Below are 21,111 nucleotides of genomic sequence, written 5' to 3' on the forward strand. Positions count from 1 at the left end.
TCAGATACAATTCAAGTTTAAAATATATGCAATTTAATGCAGTACATAAATGTTTTTCCGTCAAAATCAAAAACATTTTTACATTTAGTAAGAAAGAAGAAGTACTTAATTGACACACATTATTTACAGCCTTTCACAGGCCATATAAAAGACTGATACCTTTGATTTAGACTCAACTAATTGGCTGTCCAAAGACAGACTACAAGCTACAGAAAGTTGAGCTACATAGACGCAGACTACAGCATGCATTAAAACAGAAGTTCAGAACATCCTGAAAGAGAGTTTACCATCCAATTAAAAATAGCGATTCAAAGGAAATAATGATAACCCAATAACTCCCCAACAAACATCTACCCTGAACAGACCTCTTTGCAATTAAATAAATAAACGGCATAAATGAACATTCTGTACATTTATCCTCAGTGGGTTAATCAGTTAGTGGTAATAACGCCTGGCTTGTTAATAAGCTCATCCTTGCTAAGTCAGGTTTACAAGGGCCCTAGAGCAATTACGCGCTTGATGCGGTTTGTTTTGTCCCAACTGTTGGAACCAAGCTATACAGTGAATGTAGAAAATGGATAAATGGATGACCTTCAAGTAAACTCACTTGCTTATCTGCTGTGAGAGCGAGTCTGTGTCAGAACTGGCTCGCATGCTGGGTTGCGCCAGGCCCATGCCAACGCTCTGCTCGGATGACTCCATTATCTGTCTGAGATTGTGCAAGGAGCGGCTTATAGGCCGAGGATGGTGGGGGACTTTGACCGGATTGAAACCCGGAAAGTGAAGCACATCCCGGACTAAGATGGGGCTGGAAGGAGCCTTGTTGAGGGCTGCATCAGAGTAGGAGATCCTCTTCAGGTGCTCTGGGTTGGACTGCGTTGACAGGGCGGGGGCCAAGCTGCCTGAGCTCAAGGCCCGCCCCACTGAACCTGCGGCCTGAAGGTCTGTGGAATACTGCAAATTGCTCAGGGGACTGTTCACTGAAAATCAAGGGAAAACAGCCAATGACATTTATTGACAAAATGTGGATGTTTTAAAAGGCAGAAAATGAAACTCTCTAATTATAGCCTGGGTGTGGGCGGAGCATTAGTTCGAAACAGGCGATGACTGGAGCGAAGCTGATATTAGAAAACTTTGAACTTTAGTATAACAAGTTAAGTTAAAAGTTAAAGTGCCAATGATTGTCACACACACACTAGGTGTGGCGAAATTATTCTCTGGTTTGACCCATCACCCTTGAATTGGAATGCATGAAAAAGTGCAAAGGAAAACATACCGTGGCTCTACTTCACCAAATTTTGCACAACACAGCAGCAACACAACCAACGTTGTAATGGCAGTAAAGAGTAGTGATGGGTCAAACGATACTGAAGCATTGATGACTTGGTGCCTCGACGTCTGTAATTTAAATAGCTGGCGCATTCTTTTTAAACCGTCTGCAACAAAAAACTCAAATTTAGCGATAAAATCAATATATCGCCCAGGCTTAGTAGGTTGTGACTTTTTTAATCCAGCAGAAGGTGTATGACCATTACGAAACAGTAACACAGTATCAGTGCAGTGTAGATACAGGGAGAAAGTGTGCCATACACTCACTGAGGTGTCATTTACCAATCACTTGTAATTAGTAAACTGCTTAGTCGGCATTACCACTACTGATGAGGTCATTGTGACAAACAATATGGTGAGTTTTCACACCAACAGATGAAAAGCATAGCCAGAATTCTAAGGCACACGTTGAAGTAGATACAGCTGGTGGATGCTGACCACTCACGATACTTCAAATGGAGCTATTGCCATCTCATAGAGTTAAAGCAAAACTACATCAGGAGGTTGCCTACAGCCACAGCTGTTAATGCCAATGTTGCTAATGAAAGACCACGACAGGTCATCTGTTTTTGTAGATCATGCACCTGCTGACTACAGGAGACATCACAGTTAACGGATTAATTTATAATGGCAGCATTTATGGTAAAAAGATGGACAATATCTTCCTACCTATATCTTGGATCTCCTGGTTGTTTTGGTGGGCCCTCATCTGCTGGTAGAACTTGTGATGGTCAGAGCAGAGCTGCAGCAGATACTGACACGTTTTGCTGCTGTCTGTCTGAAACACATGCTTGATCCCATCTGACATGTTCTGAAGGGAAACCTTTTTTTTCTGCAGTGAAAGGATGAAATTAGGTTGCTAAAACTGCAGTGCTGTTGAGGATTTGTTTGTGGTGATTAGATAAAATGGCTTTACTGTGAAACAAATCTTCTTGGTCTCCCTCCAGGGGAACCACAGCACCGGTGTACGATTTCCGTTGAGGACCTCAAAAATGCGGACGCCTTTGGAGTAGATGCCCAACATTATGCCAGTCTGGGATCTCTTCTCTGGGAGTACCCGGTGGAAATGGACCCCGTACTCAGTCAACGTCTGGCTCAACTTTGGAAGACCAAATACGATTTTTAGAGAATACCACAATAAAACAATAAATTCCTATTACAAAATAACCCTAAAATGGCTGTAGAACTCGAAAACCAATTCAAATCTTTGATCAAATATGTATGGCGTCAAAACAGTGTCAAAATCTTTAAGCGTAAAAACCACACTACGCGTGCACGTGTTCTCCCGGTGCGACTCGTTTAGCACGTTAACAATTTCATTGAAGATAACTTATTTCAAATGACAAAATATTTTTCTGGAAATACGCTCCCCAGGTAATTGTAGTGTTGCATTATATAGTAGGGCTGGACGATTATAGCAAAACTAATCATCACAAATATTTTGATTGATATTGTAATCACAAATAATTACACGGATGGATAAATTAGTAACGATAAACAACAAGAAGTAAAATAATAATAATTGCAATAACAATACACTTAAACAACAATAACAATATAAAAAACAATACAACTCTGTTTTTCCGTTTTATAAATAATGATAAATGGGTTATACTTGTATAGCGCTTTTCTACCTTCAAGGTACTCAAAGCGCTTTGACAGTATTTCCACATTCACCCATTCACACACACATTCACACACAGATGGCGGGAGCTGCCATGCAAGGCGCTAACCAGCAGCCATCAGGAGCAAGGGTGAAGTGTCTTGCCCAAGGACACAACGGACGTGACTAGGATGGTAGAAGGTGGGGATTGAACCCCAGTAATCAGCAACCCTCCGATTGCTGGCACGGCCACTCTACCAACTTCGCCACGCCGCCCCAGGGGGGGGGGGGGGGTCTGTGTCAAATAAAAAAGTAGCAACCATTTTTGACATTCCAAACTTCTAGTACACATGCTCTTTTTTTCACTAATTTGCTCCTCATTTGTTTCATTATTACAAGCTCCGAAGTTTGCATGGACATTTTTTTTCAGATTATTATATTTTAATAATCATTAGAAGCCATAATCGAAATTGAAATTAAAATGTGATCCAGCCCTAGGACAAACTGTATTTAGTATTTACCTTGAGAAACTCAAACTCTGCCTCCAACTCAGATGCTCCGTAGTATTTGCTGTGGAGTTCAGGCAGCTCCTCTTTGAGGGACGTCTGGTCTATTTTATCCAACACCGCCACAGGCAGGTAGTGTTCCACTCGGAAGTACGTCTTCCCTTGAAGCTGCAGACCAGACATTAGCAGCCTTTTATTAATAAGTTCATTTCAAATGAATTCTTCATTCCATATTCTCTCTTTTCTAATCATGATTTAGTGATGCATGTGTGACATAATCCAGTACCTCTGGTTGGTAGTCACCAAACTCAGCCTGCAGCGCTAAGGAGGCCAACAAGATGGCGTTTTTCATGTCACAACGTGTCCTCTCCTCTAAAATATCCTTCCTCAGTTGTAGATAGTACTGATGTTTGGTCATAGCATGTCTGTTAAACAAGGAAAGAAAGATAATTACTTAATCCTACTGGTATTCAAAGTGCCGCTAAAAGAGTTTCATTGCAGCAATACTCACTGAATTAGGTTAACATCGTCAAGGAAAAATTTAATGCGTAGGAAAAGGTTAAAAGACATGTCAGATTTCTTCTTCCAACCGTCAGGGGCCACTTTGGACAGCTTGGCGTCAGGATTAACGAAGAAGAATTCGTTATCTGTGAGGGGGGAGGAATGCTTTAGCTTCAAGTAGAAAAGGTAACGCACTCTGTTGACATGGGACATACTCTACCTTGGAGGTAAGCTAGGCCGAAGAGATGGCGCTCAACAAGGCCGACGTGTGCAATCACCATGTCAAGCGCGTCTTTACACGAGGCCTTCACGTCACAGTTCAGCTCCAGCTTTTGGCCGTTTAGCAACACCACACCAATCTTCTTCTGCACTTCTTCTCCCTTACACTTATTGGGAGAAAACTAAGTATATTAACTCTAGTATCTTATACTGTATATGTATTGTCTCACCATTATTGAAGATTGAACGTTGAGGGGGACACAGGCCTCGCTGGCCATCTTTACAAACTCTGGCTCGTGGTACAGCTGCCAATGGAACAAGATAAAAAAAAAAAAGTAAGCAAGAGAGACATTAATTTCAAATCACAGCTCTTCACAGTAATTTACTGTTATCATTAAATATTTATTGATATATACTGTATATATATATATTTTTAAATTTTTCACAAATATAATTACAAATATATTCCAACATATGTATTATAATTACTATAATTATTTGTAGGCTACATTGTTTAATTAAACTCCCCCACAATGAAATAATGATAATTTTAATAAGAATTGTATGACTTCAGCGTATGCTTTCATATAGAAATAAACTATGTAAATTAGGTATCTCATATAATGTAATAATATATTGAATGTTGTTATTTACTAGGTGAATATGTATTGTACTGTTGATCAAGAATCAGATATTATATTTGAGTGATGGGGCAGGACATCATATGCTTTGCTTCTTTTTGCTCAGTTTCGGACACACAATGTTTCTTTAATTAATTTGCTTTTAATATTACTATTCCTTTTAATTGTTTTATTTTATTTATTTTTTTACAAATGATGATAATTGTAATGGATATGTTTTTTTCTTCTTTGATTTCTGTAGATGATGAGTATCTTTGGTTTGTTGTGTACAAAAAACATTTATTTTAATGATAAATATGCATTGTATGTCTTAAGTGTTTACCCCACAAATAAATACTCAATTAAAATAACATGAATATATTAAAGTTACGTTAAAGTTAAAGTACCAATGATTGTCACACACACACTAGGTGTGGTGAAATTTGTCCTATGATATGTATCAATTAATCAAATATGTTAATATAAATATACATTGTATGTAATTAGAATACTGTAATTCTAAATAGTATATATGAGAAACACTTTGCCTTTTAAATAAAAATAACAATAATTTAAAAAAGTCGATACATTTTTATCTTTGCACCGGTCCCTTCCAAGCTTTCTCATTGTTTCCATTGTGTGAGTTTTTTCTTGGCCTGATGTGAGATCAGAGCTGAGGATGTCGCTGTGGTTCATGAAGCCCTTTGAAACATTTGTGATTAAGGGCTGTATAAATAAACTTTGATTGGTTGATTGGTAGATAGATATATCTTTATTCTAATCACTAAACATGATCGCATATAGCATTATTGCGTCAATCTATGTTCTTAAAATGTTCATTAAAAAAAAAAAAAAAAAGCATTGTATATTGAGATGCACTATTATTTAGAAATGTACAACAATTTAATATGTATTGTAAGTTTTTCTAATCAATATTGCAAAATGGCATTCATCCTTTTCCCCTGTTTTCACATTTAAAATATGACTATAGAGTATTTATTAATACATACAAAAAGATCAACTTCCATCCATCCATTTTCTACCGCTTGTCCCTTTTGGGGTCGCGGGGGGTGCTGGAGCCTATCTCAGCTGCATTCGGGCGGAAGGTGGGGTACACCCTGGACAAGTCGCCACCTCATCACAGGGCCAACAAAGATAGACAGACAACATTCACACTCACATTCACACAATAGGGACCATTTAGTGTTGTCAATCAACCTATCCCCAGGTGCATGTCTTTGGGGGTGGGAGGAAGCCGGAATACTCTACACAGAAAGATCCCGAGCCCAAAATCGAACCCAGGACTAGGGATGATGTTTGATAAGAAATTATCGAGTTCGAGCCTATTATCGAATCCTCTTATCGAACCGATTCCTTATCGATTCTCTTATCGAGTCCAGATAGGTTGTTGTATATGGAAAAAAACACACAATATTTGGTTTAACAAAAGCTCACTTTTATTATATAAGAAAACAATTTAATCTAATAAATAAATAAATATTGACTTTTACCCCCCTAAAAAAATAAAATAAAATACATAAATATTAACTGTTGTTTCCCAAAGTATATTAAGTGTGATTTTTCAGAAAAACAAATATATACAGTAACACAAAAACAACCTGTCTCTGTGATCACTATAGGTGTATAAATAATAATATAGTGTTAAATAAAATCAGTCCCTTGGGCACAAAACTGAAAATAATACAGCTCTCCAAAAAGTGCAATTCTGCTGCTATTTGACATAACTGTTTGTTATGATGCTTTGACATTTTTGCACTTTATTTCTTTATTGAAAGAAAATTCTATGAAGAGAAAAGTTGTTTGCAAATGTGGTTACAATGCTAAAAAATTAAAAGTTAAAGCTAAAAAAAGAAATACACTTTATTGAGTTAACATTATTTCTTTATATAGGGGGAAAGATGTTATGAGCTAGGGAATATAACAACTACACTACCCAGCATGCAACGAGAGTGACGAGCATGCGCGGTAGCCCCGAAAAGTGTTGTTGCATATCGTCACCCGGCAGCTAAGAATGAGGTTATTATGAGCACGCTGTGAAAGTAAACGTCAAGAACTCAGCCAACACGCCTCGTCTGCATTATTTATAATTAGACAGACAACACATATACAGTGTGATTTTGTTTTGTTTACAAGTAAAGAAAAACAAAAGTTAAAAAAGGGAGATGGCATATATGTATGTGCTGCGGTTGCTTTAAGAACGTTGCGACAGCTGCCGTAAAGGAGGTGCGTTGCTAGCCTGGTTGTTATGTTTCAGGTTGGTCGTAAAAGTGTTCGTGTATTTTTACCTTACTCAAATTTCTCAGTAAAGTTATTCATTGGATTATACCTTTTTGTTTTGAACTTTATTACACCTTGGAGCGCTTTTTCCCGTCCATTTTTTTCCTACTTTCCCTATCTGCGCCTAATGACTGAGCTACGTGACGCCATTTCTTGTGATGTCACACGGAGCATTTCTGGTCGGGACGGGATTCGTTCCGAGGGATTCGAATAAAGAACCGACTCTTTTTATTTACTATAGTGGTCTCGATAACGGGTACCGGTTCTCAAAAAGGGATTCGAGTCCGAGGACTTGGTTCATTTCTTATCAAACAACCGGGAGAACCGGTTTCGAGTATCATCCCTACCCAGGACCTTTGTATTGTGAGGCACACGCACTAACCCCTGTGCCAAAAGATCAACTTTTTATTGATTAATACGAGCCATCCATTTTCTACCGCTTGTCCCTTTCGAGGTCGCGGGGGGTGCTGGAGCCTATCTCAGCTGCATTCGGGCGGTAGGCGGGGTACACCCTGGACAAGTCGCCACCTAATCGCAGGGTCAACAGAGATAGACAGACAACATTCACACTCACATTCACACACGAGGGCCAATTTAGTGTTGTCAATCGACGTCAATTATATCAAAATTAAATATTTCATACTCAATTTTTTTTGTCTGTGAATATGAGAATAGTATTTTTTTCTTTACAGATGCCATGCAGTAATGACATTCATTGTAACACATAGGGCCATCAAATTTAATATCATAAAAAAGATGCTGAAAGGCCTCTATTTGAGTGGAGGCCACTTATTTGAGGAAATATGGTTATTTAAAAGTTAAACAGTTGAGGCCCTAATGACCTTTGACACACACTATAGATTTTAACTGCACTAACCACATTTCAATGACAACATCTTGGGTAAAGCACCCAAAATGTATCCTTTTAACATTAAGTCATTACCACTGAATACGCTTGCAGCCAACAATCTGCACATTGTAGCGAGAATAAATTATAGTTTAATAAGTAGCGTAAGCCAGGCTCTGCCCAAAGCATTACACATAGCTGCAATTATAACTCGATGCTACTGTAGAAATTATATTTACTGTCAGCACTTTGTATTTAGCAAAGCTCTGCTTCCCAAGCCACATTCTTCCATCCTTCCTTAAATAATGCACTATAAACAAACTCCAGGCAACAGATTGTGAGACATGTTTACACAGAGACACTGGTCCCAAAGGACAGCATAGAAACAGAGATGTAAAAGTACCTTGGCTTTTCGAAGTGGCAACGAGGACATGTACGTTGGGTCTTGGAGGTTGAGCATGGAAGTGCGACACCTGTTTGCCAGGTGTGCCTGCAGCTGTTGTACCTCCTTTTCCTGCTTTTGGAGGAGCAGCTCAGCTCCTGCCAGGCCTTCATCATATAGCCTGCATACAAAAAGTGGATTGGAAATTAGAAAAGGGACATTTCCATCAAATTTTGGAGAACAATTCTTTAATTATAGCCAGCTCTTCTTTTTAACCTAAACTGCAATGAGGATGGGGTTTTAATTGGAAGCAGATGATAACGGAAACTCACTGTATGCAACCTCATCTTTTCACTTTAATAATGATATGGAGTGCATGTGAAAATAGAAAACAGTTCTCTTTCACTATTTATTACCAAGTATATTCTACAACACAGCAACACTGTTGCTGTGTTGTAGAATATACCACTGTTGTAATAGTGGTAGGTAGTAAACTGTTGCGGCATAATGCAACAAACATTTTAAAGCGTGTGCAAGCTGCTGAATATTAACTACTGATGACTTCAAATGTGCCAATACTGCAATCTTTTGGAATTAACAAAAAATAAATTAGTGGGTTGCCTACAGCCACGGGAAAGAAGAGGCCCACCCAATGACTACAGGAGGCTTGGCGGTTAATGAAATTTAGGAAATAATTGGAGTATTTACATTACATAAATAACAAGGGCAACAACAAAAGAAAGTTAAACTTGGAGACAATAATGCAGTAAAAACAAGTTTTAGATCAGGGGTGTCAAACTCATTTTAGCTCAGGGGCCGCATGGAGGAAAATTTGTGCACACGCGGGCCGGACTATTAAAATCATGGCATTAAAACTAAAAAATAAAGACAACTTCAGCTTGTTTTCTTTGTCTTACTTTGGCCAAAAATAAAACAAACACATTCTGAAAATACAATAAAGATATAGAAAAAAATACTGGCAGCGGTAAAGTTTAAATCCATAAAGGAAAGAAGAAAGTGGATGAGTGTTTATAACTGAATAAATTTACTTATGCATAAAAATGTGTTTTCTTTTGTATTTTTTATTTTTTAAATGAATTAAGTAACATTTTTCCAAAACACAATATAGAATGTGAGATACAACAAGATAATGCATACATTTATCATTTGTTTTTAAAACTGCTACAAAAAAGTGGGACCCCAAAAATTTACTGTGGGACCCCATTTGTATGACTTGATTTTGAAAATTCCTAGTGCCGACACTGATGGAGTATTGGTGCGTGCAAAACAGCAGCAGGGGGCTGTGGCCTGCGGGCCTGTTCTAATACTAATCAAATATCATCCCGGGGGCCATAGATAATTCATTCACAGGCCGTGGGCCTTGACTTTGACACATAGGTTTTAGATTAATAAATTAGGTACAGAAGTTAAATTACATTAACAACAATACTAATATCAATTTGTAAAACAAGTAGCATTAGCAAATGTAATATAAATTAAAATGTGCAACAAAATACAAATATTACCAAACAACACAAAAAAAATATACATATATAAGAAGTTTAAATCAAATAAACACATATAAAAACAAGTAACACTGGTCAAATACTACGCTATGCTATTAGTGAGTCTGTGCTATAGCACAAATTGAAAACATTGTTTATCAGTAGGCACCTCGGCTCTCTAATACCGTAGATTAGGGAGATAGAAGCTGCTGAAAGTAGATGGTACATCCGATGACCTCACCAGCCAAGCATGGGGGCTGACCTGCTGTGCGACACCAGCTGTGTCTGCGTGTGCGTGTGTGGCTGACGTGACCGATGCTTTTTTACTCTTATCTGCCATTTTCCCCTGTCCCACAGGGGGATTGTAGCGCACGTGGCAAAATCCTCATACAAGAGAGCAGACGTGTTGATTTAACATGTACATGTTGTAGTGGGGAAGGGGGTGGACTATGAACAACAGTAGAACTTTCAAGTTCAAATCCCTTTAGGTCGAAGAAATCGGAATTCAGGAAAATATGACTCTAAAGTCGTAAAAAAAAAAACATTGCCGCTTCAGCTGACGCATTACATTAGTCATTAAAGTGTTTAATCGTTTTACTTTTAGTATCGGTCAACATTGTTACTTAAAACAGTGCCTGTTCCACAAATAAAGGTTTAACAGTGGGGGACAGTCTGACTCAGAAACAGACTATTTTTAATGGCGGTGGTTGAGTTTAAATATCCTAATGTCAAAACAAAATTTTCCATATAAAATGTCAAGTGAAATAATCCACTTCAGGCTATAATTGTTTCTTTTATAAAACCTGTATTCACTGTGCATGCAATGTTTTACATGGTGGTAGCTGTTTTTGTTTATATGGGATCCCCATAAGTATCGTAAATTTAAAATCCAACCAAGGAGGCACAGCGGAGATGTTTATAAAACAATGTTGCCTTCTTCCAAACGAGCCGTTTAGAATTTGAGACTTTAGTGATGTATTTTGCTTCAGTTACAGCAGTGGATATTCCCATATATGGTAGAGCAGGGGTCACCAACCTTTTTGAAACCAAGAGCTACTTCTTGGGTACTGATTAATGCGAAGGGCTACCAGTTTGATACACACTTAAATAAATTGCCAGAAATAGCCAATTTGCTCAATTTACCTTTAACTCTATGTTATTGTTAATCATTAATTATATATACACTTAATTGAACGGTTTAAAAGAGGAAAAAACAAGAAAAAAATGGCAGTTAAATTTTGAAACATAGTTTATCTTCAATTTTCGACTCTTTAAAATTCCAAATTCAACCGAAAAAAAGAAGAGAAAAACTAGCTAATTCGAATCTTTTTGAAAAAATAAAAAAAAGAATTTATGGAACATCATTAGTAATTTTTCCTGATTAAGATTAATTTTAGAATTTTGATGACATGTTTTAAATAGGTTAAAATCCAATCTGCACTTTGTTAGAATATATAACAAATTGGACCAAGCTATATTTCTAACAAAGACGAATCGTTATTTCTTCTAGATTTTCCAGAACAAAAATGTTAAAAGAAATTCAAAAGACTTTGAAATAAGGTTTAAATTTGATTCTACAGATTTTCTAGATTTGCCAGAATAATTTTTTAAAATTTTAATCATGATAAGTTTGAAGAAATATTTCACAAATATTCTTCGCCGAAAAAACAGAAGCTAAAATTAAGAACTAAATTAAAATGTATTTATTATTCTTTACAATAAAAAAAAAAAATTACTTGAACATTGATTTAAATTGTCAGGAAATAAGAGGAAGGAATTTTAAAGGTAAAAAGGTATATGTGTTTAAAAATCCTAAAATCATTTTTAAGGTTGTATTTTTTCTCTAAAATTGTCTTTCTGAAAGTTATAAGAAGCAAAGTAAAAAAAAAAAAGAATTTATTTAAACAAGTGAATACCAAGTCTTTAAAATATTTTCTTGGATTTTCACATTCTATTTGAGTTTTGTCTCTCTTAGAATTAATTGCCCGCGGGCACCACGTTGGTGACCCATGTGGTAGAGGTTTACTCGAACAGCTTTGCGCAAATCCACCATTTTTATTTAGTTGTGGTCAATAATTTCCTTATTGTTCTCTATCCTCTTGTGGCGGGCAGACCAGCTCGCATATGCACATGCATGCTAGAATCCTCCACTATTGCGATTCCTAATATAAAGTAGCGTATACACTAGGACTGGGTGATATGGCTGAAAACTGAATCATGATATATATGTTTTTCATATTGATCAAAACCAACACATATTGAAATTTTTTATGACTTACTTAACCCCGCCAATAAGTATAGTAAGACAATTACCAACTTATCAACAGTGCTATTTATCAGTGGAGAAGGTGTCTGGTAGCCGGGTGGTAAAATAATTGCAGTCAATTTAAAGGTAGTTGTAGTTTTGACACAGTAGATGGAAGTACTCTATAAGCTATTAAACACTACACATAGTAGTTTGAGAAGCTGCTCATTAAACATACACATTCGAAGTGTCAAGATGTTGCCACACAGTCTGCATTAAAACCAACAAAACTAAAGACAAGTTTCTGTTATTGACTTGATAAACCAAGATATCACAGTTTCTCTCTTCACTCCATGCAGAGAATCCACAGTGACACAGAAAGACGGCGCAACCAAACTAGGTATATACTGTTACCTAATTGGCTATTAGCATGTCACTCCCATTGCTCAGTGAAACTTCCTGTTTAGTTGGGTTCCCAGAGCCCGGGTGACTCCATGCAACAAATCTTGCTTCATAATTTGTTTTTTTCCGACTAAAATGTTTTTACAATACATCAGATGTTTTATCGAACACATTTTATATTAATATCCATTGTGAGTGTATCGCGAGTTATATTGATATCGTTTTATTGGCCAGCCCGAGTATACATTGCATCCGGAAAGTACTCTCAGCGCTTCATTTTTTCCACATTTAGTTTTGTTACAGCCTTATTCAAAAATGGAATACAAGATTTTTTGTCCACAAAATTCTATATACATTACCTTATAATGACAATTGGATTTTTTGCAAATGTATTAAAAATAAAACAATTAAAAAAACATGTACGTAAGTATTCAGACCCTTTGCTCAAAACTTTTTTGATGCATCTTTAGCAGCAGCTACAGCCTCAAGTCTTTTTTTAATACGATGCTACAAGCTTGGCACACCTATATTTGGGCAGTTTTGCACATTCCTCTTTGCAGCACCTCTCAAGCTCCATTAGGTTGGATGGGAAGCGTTGGTTTTCATCCAGGATGTCTCTGTACCCCATTCATCTTTCCCTCTATCCTGACTAGTCTGCCAGTTCCTGCCACTGGAAAACATCCCCACAGCATGATGCTGCCACTACCATGCTTCACGGTAGGGATGGTATTAGCCTTGGTGATGAGCGGTGCTTGGTTTCCTCCAAACTTGATGCCTGGTATTCATGGCAAAGAGTTCAATCTTTGTCTTTCAGGTGCATTTTGGCAAACGTTTTACAAACAAATGGCTTTCGTCTAGCCACTAGGCCTGATTCATGAATTGCTGCAGAGATGGTTGTCCTGGAAGGTTCTCCTCTCTCCAAAGAGGAATGCTGTAGTCCTGACAGAGACTACGTTTACGCTGCAGGCCAAAGTGGCATAAATCAGATTTTTTCCAGCTGATTGTTTACACTGCAAGCAAAATTAGATTTTTATCAGACTCCAGTGTAAACGTGAACATGCCCCAATGTGGCCTCAACGTCACTTGCATGCGCACTTTGATAAAGTGAAAACAAAGGAAGTTGCTACTGCTACAAAATTTTAAAAAAGTCGCAACACCTTAAAATTAGTGTTTTTTATGTGAAAGTAATGAAAGTAATATAAAGTATGAATGGATGTATATAGTGTAATATATTTGGGAGGGTTGTAATCTTTTTATGGCTGTTAAGAAGAGGGGACACGGACATCAGCGTGGATCTACATGAGCTTTATTTTTCAACTCACATGTAAGCTAATGCGCCACAGCGTCAACTCCAGTCCTTCAACAAACGCTATTTCTTCGGAATTAAAATATATATTCATAAATTAAATCGAGAGAAGCCAGATGAGGTGGTTCAGGCATCTGGTCAGGATGCCACCCGAACGCCTCCCTAGGGAGGTGTTTCGGGCCCTTACGACCGGTAGGAGGCCATGGGGGAATATCCAGGACACGTTGGGAAGACTATGTCTCCCGGCTGGCCTGGGAACACCTCGGGATCCCCCGGGAGGAGCTGGACGAAGTGGCTGGGGAGAGGGAAGTCTGTACTTCTCTGCTTAGGCTGCTGCCCCCGTGACCCGACCTCGGATAAGCGGAAGAAGATGGATGGATGGATGGATTCATAAATTACATATAGACTATTATTTGTGCACTATTTACAAGTGACGCACCAAAAATTTGGTTGTCTTAAATAGACTTTGCTCCCCGAAACCGGATGTTGTAATAAAATATCCACTTCCACTGGCGACTGCATCTTTCCTCGCGCACACGAGTGACGTAGCTCGCCCAAAGCTGATGTAAAACTCACATACATTGCATTTAGACTGAAGTCCCATTTGAAAAGATCATATTCCAATCGGTTTCAGGACTACCTCGTGATGTAGCCTGAATCTGATGCCAAAAGATCAGATTTGAAGCACTTTGGAGCGTTTAGACTGGCCAAAAGAAAAAATCAGATCTGTGTCACTTGAGGGCAAAAAAATCAGATTTGGTGTGCAGTGTAAACGGGGGCCAGAGTGACCATCGGGTTCTTGGTCACCTCCCTGACTAGACTAAGATGAATGCAGCAATGTACAAAGACATCCTGGATGAAAACCAACGCTTCCCATCTAATCTGATGGAGCCTGAGAGGTGCTGCAAAGAGGAATAAGCAAAGAGGAATGGGGGGGGGGGGAACTGCCCAAATATAGGTGTGCCAAGCTTGTGGCATCGTATTCAAAAAGACTTGAGGCTGTAACTGCTGCCAACGGTGCATCAACAAAGTATTGAACAAAGGTCACATTGTCATTATGGTGTATTGTCTGTAGAATTTTGAGTACAAAAATGAATGTATTCCATTTTAGAATAAGGCTGTAAGATAACAAAATATGAAATAAGTGAAGCTCTGTGAATACTTTCCGTATGCACTGTCGCGCTAATATCGGTCAGTAGACTCGATATGGAAGCGCTAAAACTACAACAAGGCTGACGGGGTAGAGATGCAGTCAAAGTGGAGAGGAGAGCTTAGGCACGTAAATAAGACAACCCACAAAGCGGCTTGAATTTTGACCAAAGCACCACTATTACATGTTACGTAGACCACAAAGAAGTGCTTAAAAAAATTACAATAGGGGAAGTTCACAAAAAAAATAAAAATAAAGCAAAACTATATAAAAAGACAAAACAAATACACCGTTTAGTGGAGTTTTATAAATATCGTTAGAATTGTTAAAGCCTTGTGATTAATTACACATTTTAGCAGTATTGTATTAAAGTTAAAGTTAAAGTCCCAACGATAGTCACACACACTAGCTGTGGTGAAATTATCCTCTGCATTTGACCCATCCCCATGTTCACCCCCTGGGAGGTGAGGGGAGCAGTGAGCAGCAGTGGTGGCCGGGCTCGGGAATCATTTGGTGATTTAACCCCCCAATTCCAACCCTTGATGCTGAGTGGAGGCAGCTTCTTATAGTCTATGGTATGACTCGGCCAGGGTTTGAACTCACGACCTTCCAGTCTCATGGCACTCTAACCACAAGGCCACTGAGCAGGTGTTTAATTGAGCAGTTAGACCCTTTTTATTTGTCTCAGTGAGTTATATTTATGGTTCGATGATTTGTGGTCATGTGGAGGGTCGTCACAAAAAATATAAAAATAAGTGTCACAAAATTTGCTGACATGACAAATGATGATGGTTGCAACTACAACTTTTGTTTGACTTTTGAGGCTTATTCAGACAACTTTGTTTGGACTATAAATTGTATGACTTTAGGCTGACCACTTTATGGGCTTATCTTACCTGTGCCTTTGGGTGTTGTGACTGGTCAGGGATAAAGAGTCGTGCTCTGAGGAAAGTGCCAGCTGGGAACCAAACCGTGTCCCCTCTGCTGTTTTTTTAGCTGCAGATGACAGGGGAAAGTGGTAAGGCGCACACATACATTTTCACGTATACATAATCACGCATGATGTTCTCAGATGTACTTAATCAAGCATGACGTTGCGGGCACCCGCATTGAGGTGTGAAACTGACCTGCATCAACAAGGCAGTAATGCCTATTTGAAAACAACAATGGCCTTTACTGTATGTTGGGAAAAGGTGCTCCCATTTGTGAAATAGTGTACAGAGTACCGAATCTTACATAATGGTATTTTATTAGCCTGTGAGAATGAGAAGCAGCCACAGGAACTAATTACCTTGCCTGTAGTCGGGATCAGAGGAGCTGACCGAGGGGCTTTCACTGGAAGAACTGTAATCACTGTGGTGTCGGTAGTGGGTGAGAGACGGTTCTGAGGGAGGAGAAAGACTCACATCAGCCCATCTTTCCATATCTTAAACACACAACAACAACACAAAACCTGATAACGTATCAAAAGGGTTTACAGTGGAAACTCTGCAGACCTTCCTCAGTTCAGCAAGTATCATAGAATAAATCCTTAACTCAAAGTGGTTAACTTTTTCTTTGGGTTTTTGTGGGGCAAATTTTATTTCTACAAAAAGGTCTGGTGTTAAAGTTATATGTACTCATCAAGTGGCCTCGCAGTCTAAGTAGTGAGATTCCAGCCACACTACGTGTTATCACTAGTTAAAGTTAAGGTGGAATGGTTTGGTGTTATGTAACTTCTTTTTACATTTGTGTAACAACTGCAGTACGCCTTTATCACATATGAAAGATACAGCTAAAGCGACAATAAGGAAATAATAGATTATATAATAGGTTATTGCACCTTTACAAGTACTCTAAAATTCAGTCGGGCCCACATTACACCAGTTTTAAAATATCTGCATTGGCTCCCCGTGTGATTCAGGATCAATTTTAAGGTTCTTATGGTTTATAAATGTGTACAGCTCTGGTAATGGGTAAATTCGCACCCACCTGCACAAATGTACTTCAAAATGTAACAATCAAAATAAATATGACTTTTTTTTTTCATTTACTAGGGCATACATATATAATATGCATTATTTTGACCATTTAAAATCAACGATAATAAAAAGGAGATGCTTGGAAATAGCATAAAAATGCCCCAAAAACTTGGAAAAGCGCGATTCATAGCGTTACTTTTTGGTGTAACCATCATGAGCGTTCTGTTCAGGTATATTTATTTTATATTTTGATAAATCATCATATTTATGTATTACTAAATTTAAATAGGTATTGATCAATCTTTCAGCTGTGTGTATTTGATTTCAGTTTGCTTTTGACATCTTATTTAGAATTGTAGTTGAAACTTTTACAACCTTGTGTTGCGCTCATGATGGCGTGACCAAACTAGATTTCATATAATGATATTATTTAGAATATTTATTCCCTTTTTTACATTTAGTATATTTAAATATTCATTTATAAACATTGAATACATTTCAAATATCAATAAAATACAATTGCCTTCATTTTATAGGGTAATGTTTAGTTACACCAAGTCATGAGCGTAATACTAAGCTTCATCACTTTGACTTGTAATATCTCTAATTCTGGTGGTGTTTTATGCTTTTTTCTTTTTGGAACATGTACTATACATATAATACAATAAAGTCCCATATAAAATTATGTTTCTAGCAATACTTTAATTTTGCCTTTGAAAGTAACACTCCAATGTCCACTAGTGGAGCTGTACACAAATGGTTTTATGGTATTGGGCCTTATTTTCCCTTAGATTTTCTTTTACTCTACAAAGACGAAATCCTCTGGCACTCGTCTCCTAATAAATGTAAAAGTCAGGACAAAAAGTCATGGCACCCGTCTATCGAACAGCTTGCCAGAGGACCTAAGGGCTGCAGAGAACCGTCCATGTAAGAGCACGCTGAAGACCTACCTTTTTGATTTGGCTTTTATCTAATATTGATCATTTTATTGAAGTCTTTTGTATTTTCCTTTTTATTTCTTATTAGTTATGCAATATTTTATTTTGTTCTAGTTATTTATTATATATTTCCTGTATATTTATTTTTTATTTTCATGATGTTTTACTTTTATTTTAGCTTCCATTCCAAATCATGATTCTTACTATTTTACATGTTTTATTATTTTTACTTTCTAGCGTTCCTCAGAGAGAGCCCTCTGCACCAGGGGTTATGGGCCGTGCTGTGGGGGCACTTTGTGTCAGCGTCCTGGTGACCTCCTGGTGCATATGGCTCCTGGGATAGTGTTTCTTCACCTACTTCCTCTGTACTCAGCCATGTATTCATTTGTGTGCGTGTGTGTATGCGTGTGTGTGCGCATGCATGTGTGTGTATGATTACAGGTGATTTGGGTCATCTGGGTTTTGTTTTTAAGTCTGTAAAGCACTGGGTGTTGCATTTCTTTTATGTATGAAATGCGCTTTATAAATAAAGTTTGATTGATTGACTGTGTGAATGTGAATGTTGTCTGTCTATCTGTGTTGGCCCTGCGATGAGGTGGCGACTTGTCCAGGGTATACCCCCGCCTTCCGCCCGACTGTAGCTGAGATAGGCTCCAGCGCCCCCCGCGACCCCAAAAGGGATAAGCGGTAGAAAATGGATGGATGGATGGATGATTGAGTTTGATTAATAAGAATGTGTCTTGTCTGGCTGTGAAAAGATTCACCTCCCGTGCACACCTATTATTATTCATTCATTCAAACTTGTGTCATTAACATCATGGTTGACAACTTGTTTTACATGTTATCTTAACAGTGAGTATCTTCATTTTACACTTGCACAGCTAATACAAATGTTAATCCAATCATTGTGTTACAGTTAATTAGCAAAGGCTAACAGCTAGCTAACAGTTAATTATTAAAAGTTTATGATGGCAACATTCTGACGATGAAACAGATTTTTTTTCTTCAGTAATTCCAATCGGAAAAATGGTTCAAACATCCAACATCCGATTGTGTGCTGCCTTAAAGGTTCCACTGGAGTTTATTACCTCCACCAGTAAGTTACGTAATCCTTGTCGTTGGTTTGTCTGTCTGTCAGTTAGCAAAATATCTCAAAAAGTTATCGCCGGATTTCCATGAAAAGTTCGAATTGGGATAAGGAACAATTGATTAAATTGTTATTGTCAAACGCGCTGTGTGTAAAGCATTTGTATCTGAAAACTGCAATATTAATACAATTTTGATTGATTGATTACATTTTAGGGCTGACCCGTATCACCGTCTGGACTCGGGATTATTTTATCTTGGAAGATACAGCTTTTTTTATTATTTATTTTCTTTAGGTTTTGAATGGTTGGTGCATTGGAAAGCTACAGGAAGACTTCATCCTGTTTGGGCCAATTACAGCAAACTCACACGAGTCGACATGAGACACACAAAGCAGGTTGTTAGTCATTCTGTTGGTAAACATACGTAAATGGAAGGAAGGTGAAGTCAGCAAGCATGCTTTAGCGCTCCATGAATAAACTAACTACACAAAGAACAATGTGAACCTTTAAACAGCCGGGTGATGCATTTTTTAGCCTTGGAGACAAAAACTTGAAAGTCCTGCTCCTCAGTATCACTCTCTGCTACATATCTTAGATAAATGGCATACCCAAGTTATTGCGCAGACATTGGTTTACTTTAATCTTGCAAAGAAGGGGGACTGGTAAAACTGTTACACAAAACAATTCAATCATTCATCGGTTTGTGAGTCATGGTTTCATTTGGATAAGGTCATCCCTCTCATTGTTATGGAACATTGACATGGAATCACGTCTCCTGTGTGTGTGATTTACGATCTTGGCTTTGACACAGAACATCTACACAAATGTACAGATGTGGAGTGTTGACACACGTGCACTGATGACTATATGAAGAGGTGTGCTGCACGTGGAGCTCACACGTGGCGCAGTTTTTGCCGCCATTATTTTTGACTTGAAGTCTTGCATTAAAAGAGCATATTGTACTAGGGCTGGGTGATTCATCGAAAAATAATCGAAACTGACAATCAGGGCTTTTATTCGGCATAAAACCTTAAAATACCCCCTTAAAATTATTTCTCAACTAATACACGTCCATTAAAACACATTACTGGTTGTGTAGTTACATAACAGGCAGCCTGCTGTCGCAAAGATAAAGGCGTCCAGACAACCAGCAAAAGAAGAAGACATAGCCATTAATCGAGCGATATGCTCTACAATTTATATCACAATATATAATGCAGCCTTTTACGAAAACAACACATATCACAAGATATTATTTGGCATATAAATGACAATAGGACCATTTCACAGCAAGTAAAAAAAACTCCTAATCAGCTGTTGATGTATGTGGTAACGTGTAACCAGTTGTATTATTTTCTCTATACTATTATTAATCTACTTGTTAATTTACTTTTAATATCTGTCTAATTACTGCTGTAACATGGTTCTATCTACACTTCTGTCAAAATGTAATAAGCACTTAGTCTTCAGTAATTTGAATACTTTACATTACTGTAGTTTTGGGCAATATTACAAATTTGGGTATCGATCCCAATATTAAGTTGTTACAGGGGCAGTTTTGGTCATACCAAAGTTCATACTTAAAAATGTTTATATCACTAAACAATTACATTTTTGATAACTATAAACAGAAAAAAACAAAGGATGTCGGTGCAACAATATCAATTGCTAAAATTATTTCCTTATTACCTTTTATTATGTACAATATGTATAACAAACGTAGTTGCACAAACCAATTAGACAAAAAGAAAAATTACCATAGGCTCTTTTTTCTGAGTTTGTAAAGAATAACAAAACAACAAAACAAAATTTTGTCATCGTAAAAAAATTATCTAATCACTGATCACCATTGACTGATACTATACCAGGTGTCATTCCGCCCACCCTGGCTTACATTCAAGGGTTCAAAGTAAGCCGTTAGCTATGCTTTTCTTAGTATTTGCCTACAGTTTGTAGTATAGCATTAGGGATGCAACAATATGAACAACAAGACGGAAGGGTTTTAAAGTGGAACTGCATTATTTTGGAATTTTGCCTACAATTCACAATCCTTATGAGAGACGAGAACATGTCTTTTTATAATGCATTCTAACCCATAAATAAACATAAACAAAAGTCTGCTTACAATGGAGCCAATGGAAGCCATGACGTCATTGCATTTATTGCGTTTATTCTGACCATAAAACCCAATAAATAACCATCCAAAAAGCA

The 21,111-nt window shown here is 37.7% G+C and overlaps 1 protein-coding gene across 6 annotated transcripts in view; it reads right to left on the reverse strand.

Annotated features, from left to right (window-relative positions):
* Window positions 1–21,111, reverse strand: part of ptpn13 (protein tyrosine phosphatase non-receptor type 13) — a 157,392-nt gene that overhangs the window by 66,599 nt on the left and 69,682 nt on the right. For all 6 annotated transcript variants that reach the window (XM_062031277.1, XM_062031276.1, XM_062031278.1 and 3 more), the window contains exons 8-18: window positions 16,205–16,297; window positions 15,810–15,909; window positions 8,327–8,486; window positions 4,389–4,463; window positions 4,160–4,325; window positions 3,950–4,085; window positions 3,725–3,863; window positions 3,454–3,606; window positions 2,246–2,428; window positions 1,999–2,161; window positions 608–980 (exon numbers count right to left, since the gene is read on the reverse strand). In XM_062031277.1, coding sequence (XP_061887261.1) covers window positions 608–980; window positions 1,999–2,161; window positions 2,246–2,428; window positions 3,454–3,606; window positions 3,725–3,863; window positions 3,950–4,085; window positions 4,160–4,325; window positions 4,389–4,463; window positions 8,327–8,486; window positions 15,810–15,909; window positions 16,205–16,297 — 1,741 coding nt within the window. The remainder of the gene's footprint in view (window positions 1–607; window positions 981–1,998; window positions 2,162–2,245; window positions 2,429–3,453; window positions 3,607–3,724; window positions 3,864–3,949; window positions 4,086–4,159; window positions 4,326–4,388; window positions 4,464–8,326; window positions 8,487–15,809; window positions 15,910–16,204; window positions 16,298–21,111) is intronic.

This window comes from Entelurus aequoreus, linkage group LG21, assembly GCF_033978785.1.
Source record: "Entelurus aequoreus isolate RoL-2023_Sb linkage group LG21, RoL_Eaeq_v1.1, whole genome shotgun sequence".
Classification (NCBI taxonomy): domain Eukaryota; kingdom Metazoa; phylum Chordata; class Actinopteri; order Syngnathiformes; family Syngnathidae; genus Entelurus; species Entelurus aequoreus.